Source organism: Balearica regulorum, chromosome 17 (genome assembly GCF_011004875.1).
Source record: "Balearica regulorum gibbericeps isolate bBalReg1 chromosome 17, bBalReg1.pri, whole genome shotgun sequence".
NCBI lineage: Eukaryota > Metazoa > Chordata > Aves > Gruiformes > Gruidae > Balearica > Balearica regulorum.
Window position 1 is genome coordinate 5,771,249 of NC_046200.1, and position 20,893 is coordinate 5,792,141.

Here is a 20,893-nt window from a genome sequence, read left to right on the forward strand (position 1 = left end):
AGAGCGTGGGGGGAGTGATTTCTCTTTCAGGTTTTGCCATAGATTTCCTATGTTACTTTGGGCAAATCACTTAACCTTGGTGTTCTCCCTGTCAATAAGGAATCCACCTTCCTCAGAGCACTTTGAGATCTATGGACAAAGAGCACTCTAAATACTAGGTATTATTTATAGTATTGCCCTATGGATAATAGCAAACTACAGCTGTTAGAGACAGCAGGGACCTCTGAGCAAGCAGAAAGGCATAAATCTGAATGTCAGTATCCTTAGCATTGTAGCTGGCGGCTGTTTTGTCCTAGGAGAACATTTCAGTGGTGTGTGCTACCAGATGAACTTGCTGTTAGTTCTTCATGTTCCCCAGAGGCAGCTAATGCAGAAATCTGGATTTACCGTAGCAGCTCATTGGTAAAGCAATTCTGACAGCCTGCTCCCAGCGTGGTTTGTACCTGCTGTTTCCGAAGGAGAAAGACTGGCCATCCAGTGACGCTTTTGCAAGGCAACCTTGCATGCGTGCACCCATCTGATCTGCGCAGACTGCTTGCTGCGATTTGGCCACTTTTACTCTGACCTCCACATTACTAAGAGTAAGTCTCTGTGGACGCAATGTAGTGATGTGTAAAAAGCACCCAAAATAGCTCCGGAGTTGGAGGCAAGACTGCAGGCTAGAACGCTGCTGAACTTGCTGGGAGGCTGCAGTGCTGTGTTACGGCACCAAGGCTGCTTCTCTCACCTGAGCACTCATCCAGAGCTCGTCTGGGCCCTGCTCTGTGCTGTCCTCTCTGTTACGCTTTGTCCTTGGCCTTGCATAGGACTGAATAATCCAGGCCTTGATGAGAGGTGCTGAAAGAAAGCAAAGACCAACAGACGTGCACGTATTGGTCTCCAAAGTCTTGGGCACATTTACCCTATTTACACCAACTTACTCTTTTAGAATTGTCTTCAAAGGCATTTAGCCAAATGTGGATCTTCCCAATCGCACCAAAATCAGAAACTCACATATCAGGCTTTCAGGCTAGAAATACGCACGTGGATTTATTCGCAAATAGTTTCAAATCTTGGAAGGGTGACTTGGTGCAAATACATTTGTAGCATAACATGTTGTTGATGTTATATCTTCTCCCCCCAACGCTGCACAATGTAAAACTTTGTGACTAGATCGTGCCAAGAGCCTTAATTCACCATTTCATCAAAGGACAAGTCTCCATACTGCTGCCAGTCTCTTTTAGGGTAAACGTTCTGACAGTGAAAGGAGAGAGGCGTTCAGAGTAGGAAAAAAGATGAAGCCACTAAAATGCAAATTTTATTCACAGTTGGCATGTTTATAAATATATATATTACATTCTTACAATCTACAGTACATTCTAAATATAGAGGGATTCAATCTAAGTGTTTGTGGGAGGGTGGGTGTGTATTAAACTGAGCAACCTAGATTCAATGACAGAAAGAGACTTAACAGTAAAAGGAGGGCAAGGACTCACTCTGGAAAATAAAGGAAAACTTGAAATACAAGTTGGATTTTAGTTAGTGCTTTGGCACTTTGCCACTGGTCATTGGAGACTGCTTTTGGACCTCACAAAAAATGTCATGGTTTTAGGGCATCGGATTCAAAGGGTAATCACTGAAATCCTACCATATGTACATCCTTATCAGAGGAAAACAAAAGATAATCATCACCTCTGGGAGAAACAAATGTTATCTCCTGAGTTTAGCTGTTCCGGTTTCAATGTTGAATGTGCAGCACTCCTCTGCGACCTTCGAGTGTCCTCTAAACGTGCTGAGCAGGGGTCTTAAGAAGCATGAGCAGAAGGAACTGAACAACCTGACCTCTCCCAGGGAAGGGGACGGACAAAAAGGCAGTTGCTGTTGGTGTCCAAGGTCAGCACAACTTACACTTACCCAAGAGAGAGTGGCCAACTTTGGTAAATGACAGCATGTAAAGCAAGCACCAGCATGGTACCAACAGTGTCTGGCCTTGGCAAGAGCACGCCGTGGAGAAGCGAGTGTGCATGGAGGGGAAGGAAGAAACCACAGGCTTCCAAAGTTGACTGATGTTAGTAAGTGCCCTCAGGATACCAGATGGGGAGTGCTCCAGGGAAATGGCTGGGAATACAAATTTGAAACAGGACAATCAAATAAAGTGGGCTTTTAAAAATAGCTTGTTCTCTCAAACTTTCCAAAACAGACCTTCCTTTATACGAGTGATATTCTGAGTATAGATAATATCTTCTCCTATTTTACAAATTAAGAAATACTGAAAATTGTCTGGCAAAGTTTATTACCTTGGCATCTACTTAAAAAGAGAGTTTCAGTTCTAACTGTATACGTGTATCCATTCTCAGTGCTTGGGAGGCAAACATGCTGGTTTGTAAACAGCCCAGTTACTCCTTTTTCCCCTCCAGATTCCTTGGAAACTCATGACTTTTCAGGTCTGGGAGCTGCTTTGCTCACACTGTTGGTTTTTGTCAGCTTTAAACTAATGTTCTTGGATGGATATTCTCTGCATGTGGCTTGAATGACATGCTCTCTTTGTGAATCTATTTATTTTGAGACCAATTTTTTGCTTTTAACCAAAGCTTGCAATATTGAACAGTAGAGCTGTGCGAACTTTGTAATATCCAAACTGCACTGGAGTTTGTTATATTTATTGATTTCCTGGGAAAGCTCAGAGAATGAGACCGTATTATTTTGCTAAGTTTTTTTTTTTTCATGTTACCATGCATCAAAAAAACACACACATCTCTCACTTCCATCTCTGAGCACAGAGAAGACTTGAATTTTAAGAGCTGTCCAGGATCTCTGCTCTCCCAGCTGCTTTTGGGTGGTTTCTTGGGGCTCCATTGAGTTATTATCCACCAGCTGATTCTTGTTATCAATACAATATTTTGCCCCACTACCCAAAATTAAAGGCAGAAGGTGAGTGAAAAACAAATGAACGAACAAACCAAACAAAAAAGTCTTTTGTGTCTCATTACACATTTTCATGTAATCTCTCCATATAGTTTTTAAGTTCTTTGCACTCCCCCAGGTCCATATCCTGGCAGACCCATTTAATGTCGTCCTCACTACTCATCAAGATTGAGTTGACAGTTGGACACCCATCATCAGAGGAAATGGTGGTAAAGGTGGTGAATTTAACTCGTTTCCTCTTAGAGGTAGGAGAAGTAGTTGGTTCACTTTTCTGTTCCTTCCCTTCAGTGAATGTGGACTCAGTAGACCTGAAAGATTGTCCATTAATATTTTTGGCGGCATTTGTGTTGAGGAGATATTTGCTCTCTTCGTAGTCCACTCCTCTGTCAATGGCTGTGATACGTTCATCTTGTTGGGATGAGAAATTTATGTGATTCTCCAGAAGTTCTGTCCTGTTGCTGAGCCCAACCCAGTCATGAGAGTGGCTCATGCCTTCTTGCTCTTCAAAGGGAACTTGTTTGTTTCTGTACTTCAAAGCAAAAGTGACACAATTGATCAGGAAGACCAGAATCGCCAAGCAAAAGACTCCCAGAAGAGCATACATTCCTATCTCCAGATCGCTGAGTCCCCTAGGGGTCTGGACTAGGTCATTCTCTTCCAAGTCTCCGTTGTTTCTTGGCAAATCCACCTGCGCAGGGAAGCTTGTGAAGTCTATTGGGATGTTCTGCAGATGACTGTCATCATCCAGGAGGCTTTCTCTGTCTTCTTTTTTACTTAAAATAGACCTTTGAGTGGTGGTCCCTTTGCCTTGCTCTTGGCCCATTGAGGAGCTGTAGTACTGGCCATCTAGCCCTGCTCTTTCCTGCAAAGTGGTTTTCTGACGCCGGTCACTGGCATGATTTTCTAGGTGGACACCAGCACCCCTGTGTTTACTGTCACTGATGTTAGGGTTGGCATCACTCTGCCCAAACTTGACTTTAATGGTACCACTTCCAACAGCTAGGATGCTCTTTCTTTTGGATTTCTGGCATGATTCACTGATGATCATCTCTACCTTCACCAGTGTCCCCTGGCCTTCTGTCTCAGCAGCAATCACAGGCCACTTGAATTTGGGGTCATGGTGAATGGAGACCACCTTCTCATCCAGAGATGTAGCTGACAAGGAGAAGTCTTTAGAGTCATAAATATCCAGGGGCATGACAGATCCATCACTGAACTGGATCCAGCAGCTGATGGCAGCTTCCTATAATATATAAAACAAATATTTGCACACTCAGAATAAACATCGAGGGAAATATGTTCTGTCCTGGTCGATTACCTCCTCCTCACAAGATCCATATACCATTTATAAGCAGAAAAGAAATAAAAAGGGAGAGCAACAAAATTAATACCTTGCCAAGATGTAATGAGAAATACTAGTTTAAAACACTCGTTGATAATAAGATTTGTTTCCCCAAAGGTGCTTAAAGGAGCTGTATCCCCTGGGCTCTGCAGAATCTACTTCAGCACCATAATAAATTGCATGTCAGAAAGCATTACCAGTGACTGAGATCATTTATTGTTGTATATTTAAAAGAAGAAAAAAAATCACATTATTTCTAAACTGCTTAAAATACAAAGTCTCCTCTTGTTACACACAACACATGTTAAAAAATGCCTAATATAGCAAGCAGGTCCGTATATGGCTCCATACCTTCAGTCCTTGATTTTTGTCTCTCAAATTAAATAAGTGTTTTGTACAAGCAGAGGAAACCGATCAGTTGTTTCTTTAGGAAATAGCCAGGGTCATTTTCATGCTTGTTAGCAATTAAAGGCAAGACAATAATGAAGTTTAATCTTGTGTCACAGCAATGCAGATTGTATACTTCAGAATGCATGGAGACTTATTGAATGCATATGGGCCAGACCTGAGTACTAAGTCTGTACTTGCATTCTGGGAACCTTGACTTTTGGCTTCTAACTTGAAACATTTTAAAGTATTCTTAAATTTCATAAAACACGTGCTCACCCATTTCTGAAAATCAGGTTCTCTAAGGACTCTCAAATGACTATTGAACATTGTTGTGCTACCTGAAAAAAATCTTGGCATTCACACATAAATCATTTACAAACAAAATTCAGATTGCTCTCCTGGAATGTAATTCCTGCCTCTGATGGTCTGACTTGCTCCGTTTCGGCTGGAATATTTGCACCTTATTTGACACTGGAGAATTCATATCAGAAAGACTCCTGCCTTGATGAGTAGATTCTTTGGGGTCTAAAATGATGTGAGCTCTTGTTTGGTAAGAGTTGGGATCATCCTGCTCTGAGGGGAAGCCTGACAGGCAGACAAACACCCAACCAAAAGATTAATAACTGTACTTGCTGAAAGCATGATTATAAAAGTCTTGTTTCTTTAAATAAGCAGGTTTTTTTCAAACAAATGCTATTTACGTTCTAACTCAACATATATACAGAGAATAAATATTTATTATTATCTTTTAAATTGTTTCTAGCACATAGTCATTCACCTGTTTGGATGGCGGAGAATAAGCCACTGGTCTTTTGGGATTGTATCGTGCATAATCTACTGGCCTGATTCTGAAATCCTTACAGCCGTAAAGCTCCCCGTGCTTCAATGGGAGATTTGCTTCTGTCTCTATTTCAGGACAGAGCCCTAAGACTTTGCTGACACTGTCATAAATCCCAGCTTTGTGTTTATTAATCTTTGGATATTTCTTGAAGGCTGCATAGAATTTATGTCATCAACTCTCATCCTCCCACTGTGTTGCTTAAACCTGCATAATCATTTAATAATTTTGCCTTGCTTTGCTTAGAGGGATTGTGCTCTGAAAATCAGGCACTAAGCAATGGAAGGAATCAGATGCCTTTCAAAACGGAGTCGGCCCTTGAAGGGTGGAGCTGCACATCTTCCTCACTGGTTTAACACTGATCCAATGTTGCTCTGACTGTCCCCCTGCATCCGGAAAGGGACTCGTTCTAGACTCCATTTCTGGGAACTGAAATGGGCAGCGTACTGGCACTACATGCCATCAAGCCCAGCTTTTGGGCTGATTTCAAGGTAGTTTGTTTAACTCCCTATGTCAGCAATGGATTAGCTCACTGGCCTTATTTCTAGCTGCCTGGCATTGATTTCTTAACTCCTGGACTACTATGGGAGCCTGATTTGTGTCACCCTATAAAGACAGCAGTTCTGCATTATTTCTCATCCTGCATCCCAAGGATAAGACCCTATGATGAATTGAAGCGTCTCAACAGTTGGCTAGATTTCAAACGTGCGTGCCATGATCATTTACCTTTAAAGCTCAGAACATGTTTAAGCGTTAAGAGCTCAGTGCATCCTTGATGTAAGTCCCAGACTGATGGATTTGGGTTGAAAAAAATGTTTAAATTTCAAATGTAGAGAGAAGCACAAGGACAAATATCAAGCAGGGACTGACGGGGACATGGAAAAGTCCAAAAGCCCTTGGTAACTGTTGGTTCCCTAATGTAGGGACTAAGAATAACAGAGAAACAAAATTGGTTTATGAAATCATGAATCAGGAAATGAGTCAAGGATGCTGATTCATATTCTGGTAATGAATCAGAATGAAAGGGATGTTCCACAACTTCTTAAACTGCTCTTAGGAAGTAAGTAAAGGAAGAAGTGTTTGGCACTATGCAAAACACTTTCTCATTTAAAAATGTCCTTAAAGGGTTGTTTTTGTTGCCTGTGGTGGGAGGCTGAACTTGTCAATCTAGTTGGCAATATCTCCTCCAATCTAGTAGGTGCTGAATGGGACAGAAAGAGAGAGAGAGTGTGTGTGTGTAAAGGGACTGCTGTTGCTTAATTATGACACATCATTGCATTGCATGTGTTACTTATGGGATGCAGCCACGACAGATGGAGCCTGTTTGTTGACTGGGGTCGTGTAGACATAGTGCCATTTTTGTGAGACCCTTCGTTTTTCCTTATGGTACCTGGTGGCCTTCAGAAAAAAGTGCCCATAAGGAAAATGTTTTGTTAGCGCATTATTAATAAAAATCTGCTTGATTCCATCAGCTTGTAATGTTGGGTATAGTGAATCAGAGCAGTCCTTCCACAACACAATACACCTGGGCAATAGTACCTGCTTCGGAGATTGGAGCAGCTCTTGCGCTACTGCTGTAGCAAAGATGGCCTTATTGCTTCCTGGACTGAGCTGCAGAGAAAGCGACAATCCAGCCACCAGCTGCACTCCCAGGTCAGTTATTGTCACCTTCTCATCCAGAACTGTCACTGTCTTCTCAGCCAAAATAGCATCTGAAAGGGGGGACAATATCTGAAAAGAAAAATCAAAGTTAGCAGCAGCCATTTTGCATAGCACCAAGCAAAATAGCTACATGGAGCTACTGTAATACAGATAAGTGATATTTATGTTAATGGGCAGAATTAGTCTTAGCAGACAGACACTATTAAAATATGATTAAAAATGGCTAGTCCAATTTTATAACTCTTCTACAATAATAGGGTGCTTATAACATCTTTTACCAACGTAACTGTAATCAGCTGTGCCATTTACCTCCGCAATATGCTAACCACATCTGTTTCAGATGTATTAACTATGCAAATGTAATCTTTATGTGAAATGCAATGATTTGATTAATAATTATGTTTTTAGGTAGCATATATATAATGTAATCTGTAGATTTATATAAAACTCATCAAATAAGTGGCATTTATTTCTATTGTCTAGAAAGAAAGGCTAATGCTACAATAACCACTTATGGTACTGTATACAAAATTGACAAGAAAACTTCGTTAAAAAAATGTGCATGGAGGTCAGTGCACTGATACGTGACATCCAAAGATGCTCATTAGCAAGCAAGTTGAATTTAATGATCCATATAGGGTACAGAGCATTTTTCAAGCACTTTATAAGAGGTATTCTTTAAATATAACTTGCTCTTAGCTTTTTTCCCTTGGATTTTTCTTTCTGCAGTTTTATGTGCGTTTGTTGGAGCATTGTAAGTCCCAGAGCTTTGGAAAGTCATTCAGAAAATCTTTACAGATTTTGCAGGAAGTCAAAAATCTTGAATCCAATTTCTCCAGCCCTGACAACCTGTGTTATCGATAGGTATGGTGGTTGTTTTCTGATTTGACAGTTTGGGATGATGAGCATGTTTGGAGAGCTAGATAGCTTAGTTGTCACTATCAGTCTTCTAACAGCATTCTAGAAGCGCCAATTGTTATTATTGCTTCGTGCATATTCTGAAATATAACCTAACATCCGTATTTCCTAACACACTCCTTGAGCTTGCAAGATGTGCAGGGATTTGATCCCACGGGACTTATATTTCAGTCTCAGTTCCTCAGCCAGCACTAGTTAATTTTTATTTTACCCTTTACTCTGTCGATGTAGGCTTTGAGAAGACTGAGCTGTTTCACCAGCTATGTGCCTTGTGATAGCCCATATACTGGCTCCGGGTTCAAAAAAAGCCTTAGCCATAAATAATCAGAAACAGCCTCCAGGTATACACGTTGGACTAAATTTACTAAAATTGCAATCTACATCACTTTGGGGCACAAGATAAGAAGAGAAAACCAACTTTTGTGTGTCTTCCATCCCTTGCTGCAGTTCTGCTCCATTCAAAAATTCATGGCTCTGATTTCTGTTGCTTGATGCAAGAAGCTGCTGGACACCTCATCAGTACCTCAGTTCCCAAGGTGATGGGTTAATGGAGGAAAAGGAAGAAGCGATATAACTGTACCTGAATTGTCGTCATTCCAAGCTCCTGCCCAATCAAAACCTGTCCGTCCTGTAGCTTAGCGATTCTTGGCTCCTCCACCTGCATGAAGTCACTCACTAGGTCGGTGATGTCAATCTGCCAGTCAGAACCCAGTAAATAGCTCAGTTGGCCGCCGGGGTCTGAGGCTTCAGCTACAAACTGCGTGAGGACTCGCACCATCGCATGTTGGTACTGAAGGGCACAGCCTCTTCCCTTGCGTTCATCCTCTTCTTCATCATCACTGTCCCTGGCTGGTCTGGTAGGACACCAAGAATCAAAAATTAATTGAAACTGGTGCTAGCAAAGCTTGCAACAGGAGAGCTATTGCAGACACAAGTCTTCAGCCCAGTTGCTGGAATGAGGGACCTCTGCCCTCTTCCGTTGCTCTGCTGAAGCTGCTTCTTTCAGCACATTTCTGAAATCAGTCAGGTTCCCCCACTTTTATCCTGTTTCCCTTGTCACAACTGAGATCTCCAGGCTGCCTATGTCTTCAAAACAGCTGCTAAGATCACCAACTGGCCTGCTAGCTTCGCTACCACGTGGTCCTCTCCAAGTATCTCTCATTATTTTCCATGTTAAGTCCTCACTTTCAGGACCTTCACACTTTTCTCTTTTTGGATCTTTCCATAAACATCTTTGTGTTGCCATGGAAATCTCCCCTGTCTGCACTTACATACGCGTCCCGTTCTGTATGGCATTCAGGCTGAAATCACATCTCCACCAAAACCCCCATCTCTTTGCTGTGATACTAACAGAACCATGGTAATAAATGATGTCTTCATAGGCAGGTGGGAATAGCGAGTACCTGCTTTATCAATTTGTTCTTCTTGTTCTTAATAACAATGACAACAGATACACACAGTCTAGACCTGCCTGCATCCACCCTCTCCGCTGCCATTCACATGCCACTGACCTGTGGGCACAAACAGTATTTTTAAAGCCCTAGTGTATCAGTGTCCTGACTTTGGGGCGCTGATCAGTGCCACTGGACCCTACTGTGATATGAAACAAGTACGTACTAACTGTGATCGTTAACAATGAATAAATTAACTGGCAGGACCTGTGAACCAGGCTGGAGACTGACCAGCCTTGCCAGAGTGTCCTTGTTGGTGTCTTCTGCTGCCTCATGTCTGATCCTGCCCAACTTGACCAATTGGCTTTTTTCATCTCAGTCACTAGCGCTGTAAAAGGAAATTGATTTCCAATGCGGGATCGTGCAACCTGCAGTTTCCATTTCCCTCATAAGCCCAATGCAGGAGCCTATTGAATAAATGTCTGGTGACCTTCAAATTTACACCGGAATTGCATTAAGGCCAAATGAGCATGTTCAGATCCACTGGCCCTGACAGGTCTTTGGCAAGTGCACAGCCTGGAATGAACATCCTCTAATGAAACCTACCTCTTATTAGAGATGATGGGGACTCTCCACCCCTTGATCTGATTTAGTTCTGTGTCAGAGACCTCTATCTGCAGCGGGAGACGAGGAACCCAGACTGTCATTTCTAAAGGGGCACTCAGATGCTGGTAAGTAAAATTAACTATGACATTCACTTTGCCTTTCATTTCCTTCCCGTTGACAAAGACATAGTCACATCTGTCAGAAACCTGAAAAAAGGAGAAAGAAAAAAAAAATTAATGAGTCTCTTCACAAATTATAAAGTATACCACATGCTGGGAAAGTGAGTGGGAGGAAGAGAAAGTTTATAGGTTCAAACTAGCTCCAAGTTCAGAGGACAACTAGGAATAACAAGAAAGCTGCCTGGCGTGCCCTTAATAGCCTGTCTAATTTGGCATCATTTTAACAGGAAGGCTTTTTCTGCTATAAACATTTCCAGTATAATCTAAGATAAAAAACCAGCTTCTTTCTGTCCTTAATTCCCACTCCAACACTAGGAGACTCCTAGTATAACGGCACCGAGAGAGGATTCTTCTCCCGTGCCCAAAGCTCAGTCACACTCTAATATTCTCCTCCTCTACTTTTTGTGCAGCCCAAGGAATATACCACATACCTGCGGGGACGAACAGATAACTGCTTGTATACAGAACTGAACAGGGGACAAATTTCTCTAGTCAACCCCAAATTGGGACACAGGGTTCTTCATGAGTCCCGTTACAGGTGTCAGGGCACGGGGCGGTCACATCAACCAAAAACTTTTCACAGGGACGAGCTCACTGGTGCCCAGTGGTGTTCATTGGGGCCAAACAGCTTCATCTCTGCTGCAAGCCTGACAAAGGTCTTACACAATGTTTTGCTCAAGCTAGTCCTGATGTCACTTTATTTATTACCTGCAGCTCTGGACATCAATATTGCTGAGAGTTACTAAATCTCACTCAAGCGATTTAGCAGCTATTGCAAGGATCTAGGTGAGCTGACAGGACTTGTTCATTACAGCTAGTTAAAATATATGAGTAAATGTACATGTCAAATAATTTATTAACTACCACTTTACCGTGCTGATGATCTGAAGAAATGATCTATTAAAACCCTGAACTCTTTTCACAATCTATTACCAGCCAGACCTTCTATTCCATTCTGTAGATGTATTTAATATTTCTGATTCCAGAATGCATGGGCTCATCCTCATCTGAATTTAATACCATTTTCTACTTTTCTGTTTAAATGCTAAATGAATTTAAATCGTATTTGAATATCACCAGCTTTTGTAGGATAATTTGCGTTTGTAAGATTATTATCTTTAAACAAAAACAACCCCCCTTGCAGACAGATCCATAGCAAATCCATTTCCATCCTTGCTTGTCTGAGCCTAGGTAATGTACCGAAAAAGGTTATCATGATTCTTTCAATGCTTCTCCTGCAAGCAATGTCTGTTTTAAGGGCAAAATCTTATAGTTGCCATTGGTTTCAGCAGGGAAGTAAGGAGTATATTTACAGGCAGAATTATGGTTTTTGGGATATTCTCATGTTACTGTGTTTTACTCTAGCTCTTAACGTCTCATGTTAGGATCCAACCCCATGCTGCATAGCAAGAAAATCTAGTTGCTGTGAAAAAAGCCTCAAAGCATGGGAGCATGCAACACAAGGGAAGGACCTCCCAGCAGGCAGCTGAGCACAGACAAGTCCCGGCTCCGGCTGGGTCCTGTGTCACTAAGGTAATACCCACTTCATCACAATGCTCATCCAAACTGGCCCAACCTGAGGAAGATGAGACTCTGCAAAACTCCTGGAGAAGCTTCCTGTGAGCCGGCAGAATTGGCTGCAGAGAAGGCTGGAGGCATAAGCACGTCCCCCTTCTGGGAGCAGCACGTCCGGGCAGCAGCAAAAGAGCAGACATTATTCTTGCATCCTTGCAGAAGGCACACTAATGTAAGCGTAATATTTTCAGGGTAAGAACTACATCATACTTCCTACCTGCAATGCCTAATAGCCTGTCTGACAGGCGGGAAGTCAGAAGACCTTCAGGCAGTGCCTGGTACATGTGCTCCTTCTCCCACCCCATGGGGTACCTTGGTTCCATAAGTGGAAATTGTCTATTCCTTGCCGGCACTGCACTCATCCCTATTGCCTCTTTGTATTTTAAGTGCTGTTCTCAAATCAGACAACTCTCCTACGTGCTAATAAGCTCTGTCTGCTGCTTTCTACCTTTCCTCTTTTCCTTGGGATTCCAGTGAGAAGAAAAAACGGGCAGAGTCTCAAAGTGTTGATTTCCACCTGAGAGGCAACAGATCAAAGCTGAAGACGAGGTGGCTCCACGGAAAACATTCTGCCTGGGAGCTGATCGCCCCGAGGTCCTTCGCTTGTCTTTGTGCTCTGCAGGCTGGACCGCACATACAAGGATTTTCTTTAGCAGGGCGTGAGGCCAGGTACCAGCTTTCAGGGTGACTTCCTCACCACCTCTGCTTCCAGCTAGCAACACCTCATATTTGTGAATCTTAGCTAATTAACACATTAGGCAATTAAATGTCCCCACGGGTGATCAACCTAGGACTGAAAGCATTTCCTAGTGATTTAAGGTAACAGGTAAACTTCTGTGCCTTGCAGCACAGAAATCATAGCCGAGGGATGTTTCCAAACCACCGCAGTGTCCCCTGGAGCCCTGCTCCCCAGCAGACCTCTCCTGCCTCCCCCTGCACGTCCTCTGCTCTGCACCTGCAACAGGGCTTCTACCAGGGGAACATCCTTCTGCCCGGGTAAGGCTTCCCCGTCTGAGCAGTGGCTTTTCAAGCACACCTAGATAGCACGGGTGGGATTTTGCTGTTGTTTTTATTGGTCTCTGTGTGTGTGAAGAGCAGTTCAGCACACAGAGGCTGGAGCAAGGCTGAGAATCTCCCAGGCAATAGAGGTAACTGCTGAATTATGCTAGTGAGAGATGGGAATCAGACTCTCTGATTTTAAATTCATTAATGCTCAAGCAATAGCAAGAGAAAGAAAATTTGGCAGGCAAACAGACCTCAGTTCCAACTTTATCAGGGGTTATTACAGAAAGGAGAGTTAAAATAAGAACCCATCCCTAAAAGCCTACTATATGAATGATTAAACAAATACCATGACCTTGTGCTTTCAAGATTATGATTTATAAAACAAACTGATGGTCAGGAAAAGAATGACTAGGCTTGGGATACCCGCTTTCTCCTGTTTCCCTTTCTGTAAGCGAAGACAGCAACAACTATGAGCTCATTCAGTTCCCAGCCAGCCCTTCACTGTTTGAATGAATAAGCATCACTGTTCTGCTGCAGCTTGCACGCAGTCCTAACAGAGCAACATCAAAACATGGTGCAAAGTACAGTACATTTTCATAAATCAGGCCAGGACATTCAGAAACAGGTCATCAATAGAAAGGCAGATTAGCCATGCCCGTGTTACTGCAGGCACATCCGAACCATTCATCTTCCAGCACAAGAGAAAGACTAAAAAGATGTAGAAAAAGAAGAAAAATGAAGCTTCTCTATCTCTTTTGAGACTGAGTTTTCTAAACTGTTGGAAATGAGTGAGCATTTTGTGAAATGAGTTTGATGGGACTCAGCTGAGCCCCGGCAGGGCAAATATGCACATGAGCACAGAGCCGCCAAACGCAGCTCAGCAGCTGGCAGCCTCCGGGCAGTCCCCGCGGCTGACACAGGCGGCGGGAGCGACCAGGTCCCCCCTCGCACGGCTTCTCCTGGTTAACGTTGATGGGAGAAGCACAGAGAAACTTCTTCCGCCATTGCCTTTTCTGAGCCTGCGTGTCTCCTTTCCAACCTGTAATGGATTTCAATTCCTCAGACCGTCAAGCGGCTCCTTTTCTTTAGCGTTAATTCATATAAACAGCCTTTAACTACCAACCCTCCTGCCTGTACTACAGTTCTTGCTTTACATGCCTCGCCACACACAACAGGAATGGCTGTGGTTCAAGTTTATTAAATGCACGAATGGAGCGACTGCACATACCCTCGGATACGTGTGCGCGAGCGTGCGAACGAAAGAGAGGGTCGGTACTAAACCAACAAACAGCTTCCCCACGGTTAGTTATTAAGGGAATTATGAGGTTGCAAAAGCTTCGTCCCAAACCAGACAGATTTCAGAAGACTATCAAGCACATTATAAAATGCAATAGGAACTACAAAGGGGCTGGAGCAGGGTGGGTGATTTCTGGGGAAAACCGATTTGTTTTCTTTCCAAAATTTGAGGACTCCCACCCATACCTCCTTTTCCTTTCCTCCTGCCTTTGAATTTTGATATCTCAAGGATGGTGGCTCCAGTTTTCAGTAAAGGTAACAAAGACTCAAGAGAGAAAGAGTAGATTTTCTTTTGCTGCTAATGTACTGCTGGAATACATCTCTCTGTGTTGTGGCCACTGTAATTCAAGGACATTATAATGCCATTAAACCCTTCTGGTGCTGTGCTCCCTTGCTAAAGCCTTTCTGGGCTTTCTGTCACAGCAGCTTTTCACACGACTACGCTGAGCTTCCTTCCATTAATTAAGGGAGGCTGTACTTAGTGCTCACAAGATGCTCCAGAATTTCTCTCAATACAGGGGACTTTTATCTCTTGAGGGAACTGGGGTTTGAATGGTTGTTACGGGCATGAACTTGGTAGGTTGTAAAAGTGCTTTGGGTTTCATTTGGCTCCTGCAGCTCCACCTCTTTCCCTTACATGGGTGAACAACTAAGACAGCTTCCTCTGAGTCACACACACACATCTAATCTCTGTGCGCCAGGGCAGCAGAGGTCAGAGGTCCCTTATTGCCAGTGCAGCGCAGAATTAGGAATTAGATTTCTAAGTGCGCCGTGTACATACCAAACACGTGGCTTCTGGCAAGCTGGATGTCGAGTTCAATCATCACTGCCTCAAAATGTGCAGAGTGGAATATTTCAAATGTGCTCAGCATTGCATTTAATTCAAACCCCCGGTCCTATTGTCAGAAATGGGAATAGGTTTAAGTCACTGCTGCTTCCTACCACAGAATCCTCACCGTAAATCTTCATTCACCAGCCCCACGCGCAGCTCTGTACATTGGGAACCTCAAAACTGTGCCCAAAACTCAGCTGGCAGCTTTGCAACTGTGAAAGTGATGCTGCTGTGTCACTTTAACACAGGACCGGTTCCTTGGCAAACAAATACTGACCAGAAAAGGAGGGGGATATTGCTGGTCCAAGGCACTTCTTTTTTTATGTTTATTTTAAAAGCTTGTTTGCGTTATTTGAAAAGAAGTCAGCGCTCTCCTTCAAAACACGCTGCATTCTGTATGCTCCTCAGGTATGATCACAAGCAAGGGGAATCAGTTTTTATTAATTTCTCGTATTTTATTGCACAGTTTGCAAGACTCTCAATGGAAGAAAACACTAAGCCCTTTGAAGCCTTGTAGCAGCAGGACTACAGCCAGGCTGGGAAAAACATGGAAAGAAGCAATAAGGCCCCTCACAAATCACACGTGATCCCTGTCACACTGACCTCCTGCATCCAGTGCTCCAGTGAAAGTTGTTCCCATCCCTTTCCTCAAAGGATTTTACTGCTTTTCCCATTACCCTTTTGCAGAAGCTGTCTATGGCAGGTACAAATTTTTGTGGCCAGGATTGGGCTGAATGGAATCCAAAGATCTAATGGGAGGGAGGGAAAGGGGAATGTACATCATAACTCCCCAAAGAGGTACCCAGCATTTCACTGTTAGCTCTCAGAAGTAGCTGTAACAGTCATTCCCCACCTCATTATCATTACTAAATTCCCAAGGGATAATGGTAAAACCCTCACAGGAAACTGCTTTTCTGCTACAGTAATTCTGTTGGAACTCTTACCCAGTCACAGCTAATAAGTCTTTGAAAATAAGATGTACCTAGAGCAGTTCTAGTTTAGACATTTCAAGGGTGGCCAATTAGGAAAGTAAGTCTCTGATATTTCCACATAAAATCTGTATTTCGGAAACACTCTGGGACACTGTCCCTGATCCATGCTTCTCTAAGTGATCCTTCCCTCATACAAGCACTCTCCGTTTATAATATACACTTCAAACACAGCCCTGCCACCTTGGCAAGCTCACGGGAACTCTTCTGATTTAGCACTGCACACATTTTCCTTGGTCTACCAGCATAAATGGCAATATTTAGTAACGTAAGTTATGTTAATGAGTCCTGCCTAAATCATTGCTGTCAGAAGAAGAATGGGGGAGTCTCTTATAACCATTAAAAATGAATGAGGAGGGAAATAAATAAGCAAAAGCAGCTCATTTGAGCTATAAAAGAGTCCAGAACACAAGCTGTGTACCAAGGTACAAAAGGATGAGGCCATTATTAGCTCTATAAGTCACTTATAAATGACTCAGGGGAGGCGGAGTCACCTTTAATCACCCGCGCTTAACCTGCAGTGCTGGAGTGAGATTCGTTACTGTGATAACTGAATCCAGCCTGGAATTATGCAAGGCAGAGATAAATGACTCTAATGAAGCAGCAGCACAGGGGGTAGATCAGCCCTAAGCCCACTATGTGTCTCGAGAAGGGACCTGTCCTAGTCTGGGATTCTGTGAGGACCCTGAGGGTAAGAAATCACCGTCCTCAGACGTGATGGCAGCAGCAGATCTGTTAACCACCCTGGATGCTGCTGGAATTAGGAACAACCACTGAACAGCTGCTCTTGAGGAATAATTAAAGCACCTCCTGTGTTGCAGCAAAGAGAGAGAGCTTTTTTTTCCGAGAAAGGAACAGTACCGGTAAATGGGTATCACATCAAGTTTAGGGATGCTCTTCCCGTTCCGGAGTTACTCAGTGACTTGCGCATTCAGCAGGGTTAGAGTCCCAAGCTGGGCTACTCCACAGCTGCTGAAAGAAGAAAGACTTGGCTTGAATCCTAGCGATTGGATTCCAGACAGATTTTAAATCTAGCATCACCTTGACAGCTCTCCCCATTTGGGGGAACTTACACTGCATAAGGTCTTCTTAATTTTAAATATTTAAAATTCTGGCTGTGAGTATTGAAATAGTTGCCAAAAATCTGAAAATACCCTTTTGAAGTTGGTAAATGACGAGCTGTGTTCACAAGACTTCATACCTCGTCATTCCTTTATAGCTGGTTCTCCGCGCCGTGCAGAGAGGTTGTGCCTTCTTTAGAGGACGTGTCAAGTGAGAGATCTGAGCTGCAGATGCAGAAGAACCAGAGGGTGCTCTCAACTTTGAAGGTCCAAACCTTCAAAGCGTCCACACTTTTCTGCAGTGGTTTTCCTATTGCAGCACGACACCGAACCCCACTGCGATCCACAACTATATCTGCTTTTTTACCCAAACATCTTCCTTAGTTTCTGAGAGTCTTAAGAGCTTGTTTCCTGCCAGGCGTCTCCATAGTGTCATGATGGAAGCACACCTAGCACTGCTCCACAGGAAGTTCAGCAATAAACAGATATTAGCAGAGACCTGTGCAAATGAAAAGTATTTTTTTTACTGCACTAATCCACCTGAAGCACATCCTAGAGTGTATTGATTAAGAGTACTCTGATACCAATTAATATCTAAAAATTTTTTTTAGTTTGCTCTATAGCTTTGTGGCAAACATCAATATATTATCCTCAGCCCAATACACCGGAGTGAAATATGCAATAGCACATTTTAAAAGGACTTACAATTCTGGGCAACCATCCAATTCTAGCTGCAAGTTTAATACTTCCTTTGTGAATGTTATAGATCTGACACAATGTTTGCAGTGTGTTGGTGTAATTAACTGAAAAATCCCCTCATTGGAAGTCTCTCCTCAGGAATCACCTTTTGGTTTTTTAAATCAAGATTTGGCGTGTAAGATTTGAGTGGATTTTTCCCTTCAATGTTGCTTTTTGCACCCTTTCCCACTACTAAGAGCAGTCAAATTCGTCTCTATACAATGGATTTGCACAGAATATATACAGTTTTCAAGGCTGGACTGAGAGAAGAGCAGGACGAAGCCCCCGTACACACCGTCCTCACCCATGATTCAGCACCTGCCTAAGGGCTACCTGCACCCTGCAAAGAGCTTCGTCCTTGTCCCCACCGAGCCGCTGTGCTCAGGACAGCCAGGACCCGCCTGGGGATGCTGTGTTCCTGGTGCTGAGCAGCCCCTTTCCCACGGGACTGGCAGGAGAGCTGCCTGGAGAATGGATGCTTCATTTCAGGAGGGCTTTTAAGACACCTACATTTGGTTTCATTTTTGGGTCATGAAATTCATCTTCATTTCAATTTCAAATGATTAACATTATGTAAAAATACTGTAACATCAAGGAAAAAGTTATTTTAAAAAGAAAAATCAAAACATTTCATTTTGGAAATGTCAAAACAAGATGTTTCTTTGACACAACAGGAACCCGCTAGCATCCTTTTCTTCCTTTTTCTGTCAGAGAGAAAATTCCAGGGAAATTAACATAATTTCATGAAAGCTGTTTTACAGAACTACAAATTCTGACAGAATATATTATGCCAAATCTTCCCCAATAAGCCATAATCAACTGGGGCCACAAGTCAAAACAGAACCATCACAATGAAACTCTGCTTAATTAAAATCTAGTCACATGAAATCTGGAATACCTTTAGCGCTGTGAATAGTGCTAGTCCCATTTGCAGGAAGGAAAGTAAAGGCACAGAACAACATTTCCGAAAGTCTGGGATTAGTTCCCAACTCCGTAACACACTTACTAGGTGACTGTGTGTAATTTATTGAGATCCATGCTCTCAAGGATGTGGAAGTGTTAACTCCCACTGAGCTCAAGGGGAGCTTGGTGGTTAAATCTCGTTGAAAATCTGGGCTTTAATTTCCCTTTGATGTATTTGTAAAATCAGGATACTATCCTCTTGTTTTAGAGGGATTTTGTAAAGCTTAATCTATAAGAAACAAGAAAGAGCTCAGGTGCTAGGGTTACACAAGTACATCTTTCTGTTGCTTAAAATTTATCTGTAGTTCGAGGACAGTCCTTCGCTTTTTCCACCCGTGCCAGCAGTCGATCACAGCCACACCGAGGGCACGATGCAGTTCTGTGGGACATGGCGTAGCGTGAAACTGTGTCCCTGGCAAGCAGGCGATGCGAAGAGAAATCAAATGGCTTCATTCACTCCTGCTGTTCTCCACTCCTTTTGCTGCTACGGCCATCCCTCATTTGCTGTTGGCTAGGCTGCAATTCCTGCTTTCCAGCTGGAAAAGGAAGGTGGCAACTTCCTGCCCACCTGCTGCTCTCGATATTCAGCGAGCAGTGATCCTGCCAGCACAGGATAAGCAAAAGAATGAGACGGCTTTGGTGTCTGCTCCTCTAAATCAGCAGGACGCGGGAATGTCGGCACTGTCACGTAGGAGAGCTTTGGACAGGCAAGTACTGTCTGACGACTAGCCAGAGAGCTGCTGGACTCAACCCGCCACCTCAGGCTTTAGATTCTAGAAGCCACAATTGTTTGTAATGAATGTGACAACACTTTCTTGCCCATGTTAATTAAGTTACATCTTCCCATTTCTCCCTTGATCTGAAAACCACGTGCACTCTGTATCACTCGCTGCAGTCATCCATGCAAAGTGGGAAACGAATGATAAACACATCCAGTATCCCAAGATTTTTATTACTAAACTGAGAATGGCGTTTCTCCTCTCCTTCCAGTAAAGCTTAAAGGGGAGTAATGACAACAGAACAACTTTGCTTCACGCTCGTGAAAAGAAAGGAGACACACAGGCTGCTTCTTTGTGTCCGAGTAATAAATACCCGACTTCCAAGAGAAGCAGAGTCGTTGAAAAATGCGACAAATCGGATGGACTAAACACTGAAACAAAACCGTGCTTTAAAGGGGACGGTCAGTCTTCTAGATTTGTCAGAGCCAGGGAGCGAAGCAATGCTGGGGAGAGGAAGGTACCGGAGGTGCACGCAGCCTGAAATAGCCTGTTCTAAGGGCTGCTCATACTGTGTGTGAGACCCCCCTGCGGGGCCAGCGGAGAGGAAAACGGGCAGAACTGTGTGAAGGATGAATCTGAGCAGATACACAGGAAGGCAAAGTATTTCAAATAACTCCTATATGCTCCCAGAACAGCTGAAGGACCTTAGGAGATGCTGAATCTCCCCAAAGGCAAAAAGGGCAGGCAAAGGAGCACTGGCAGTGCTGGTGCGGAGCAGTCCGGCTCTCCCAGCATGCCGGGGCTGGAGCGCTCCTGACAGCACACCGACACATTGATTTCAGACCCAGACTGGGAAACGGAACAACCAGCAGCATTAACCTCCAGCCAGTAACTCTGATTTTGTCTGTAATTTTCACAACAGAAAAGCTAGGTGTGCAAAGCATCTAATTGTCATACCCAGGATATTCATACTCCCTTTGTCTATAGGAAACTGAAATCTCTGCCAACTCCTTTCTGCTTCACAGGCGATCCAGCACACAACTCAGCTGAAGGCATCACATTTTTTCCCTGTATTTCTTTCATTCATAAATGGCCAAAAATATTTCTATTGGCTACCATAATACTTATTGATTTTACACTGCTTTGTATTATATTAAGCAACAAATCTATATTTGGAGGAATTTACCAGGTATGTGCTTTATGCCTCATCTGCTGACCACAGAAAGTATGCGTGTCATTCTCAGTTGCCTGCTAGAACAACAAACATATAGCTGGAAGATCGATGCTAAAATAAATGTTTTACTTGAATACTGACTTTTCTATACAAAAGCAAAAGGTCCTTTTAAGAAAAGATTTCCCTGCATGAAAAAGACGTTTCTCATCTGTGCCACCACGGCAGAGTGCAGCCTCCCCAAACGTCCCTTCTTACTGCAATAAGCTGTGGGCTTGTCCTCCCACAGAGACCAAAGCTCATCCTTGTCTCAT

The 20,893-nt window shown here is 43.3% G+C and overlaps 1 protein-coding gene and 1 long non-coding RNA gene across 3 annotated transcripts in view; one reads left to right on the forward strand and one right to left on the reverse strand.

Moving 5' to 3' along the window:
* Nucleotides 1-1,012: 1,012 nt before the first annotated feature.
* The window catches only part of TMEM132D (transmembrane protein 132D), a 266,118-nt gene continuing 246,237 nt past the window's right edge, over nt 1,013-20,893 (reverse strand). The window contains exons 6-9 of the mRNA XM_075769633.1: nt 10,052-10,257; nt 8,635-8,908; nt 7,014-7,205; nt 1,013-4,147 (exon numbers count right to left, since the gene is read on the reverse strand). Of these exons, the coding sequence (XP_075625748.1) occupies nt 2,966-4,147; nt 7,014-7,205; nt 8,635-8,908; nt 10,052-10,257 (1,854 nt within the window). The 3' untranslated portion in view covers nt 1,013-2,965. The remainder of the gene's footprint in view (nt 4,148-7,013; nt 7,206-8,634; nt 8,909-10,051; nt 10,258-20,893) is intronic.
* Nucleotides 1,917-15,661, forward strand: LOC142604261 (uncharacterized). Of its 2 annotated transcripts, none has more exons than XR_012838140.1 (4): nt 1,917-2,051; nt 6,947-7,127; nt 7,866-8,000; nt 15,405-15,661. It is a non-coding gene; the product is annotated as an uncharacterized LOC142604261 (long non-coding RNA). The 2 variants fall into 2 exon arrangements; XR_012838139.1 differs by lacking the exon at nt 1,917-2,051 and adding an exon at nt 6,500-6,534.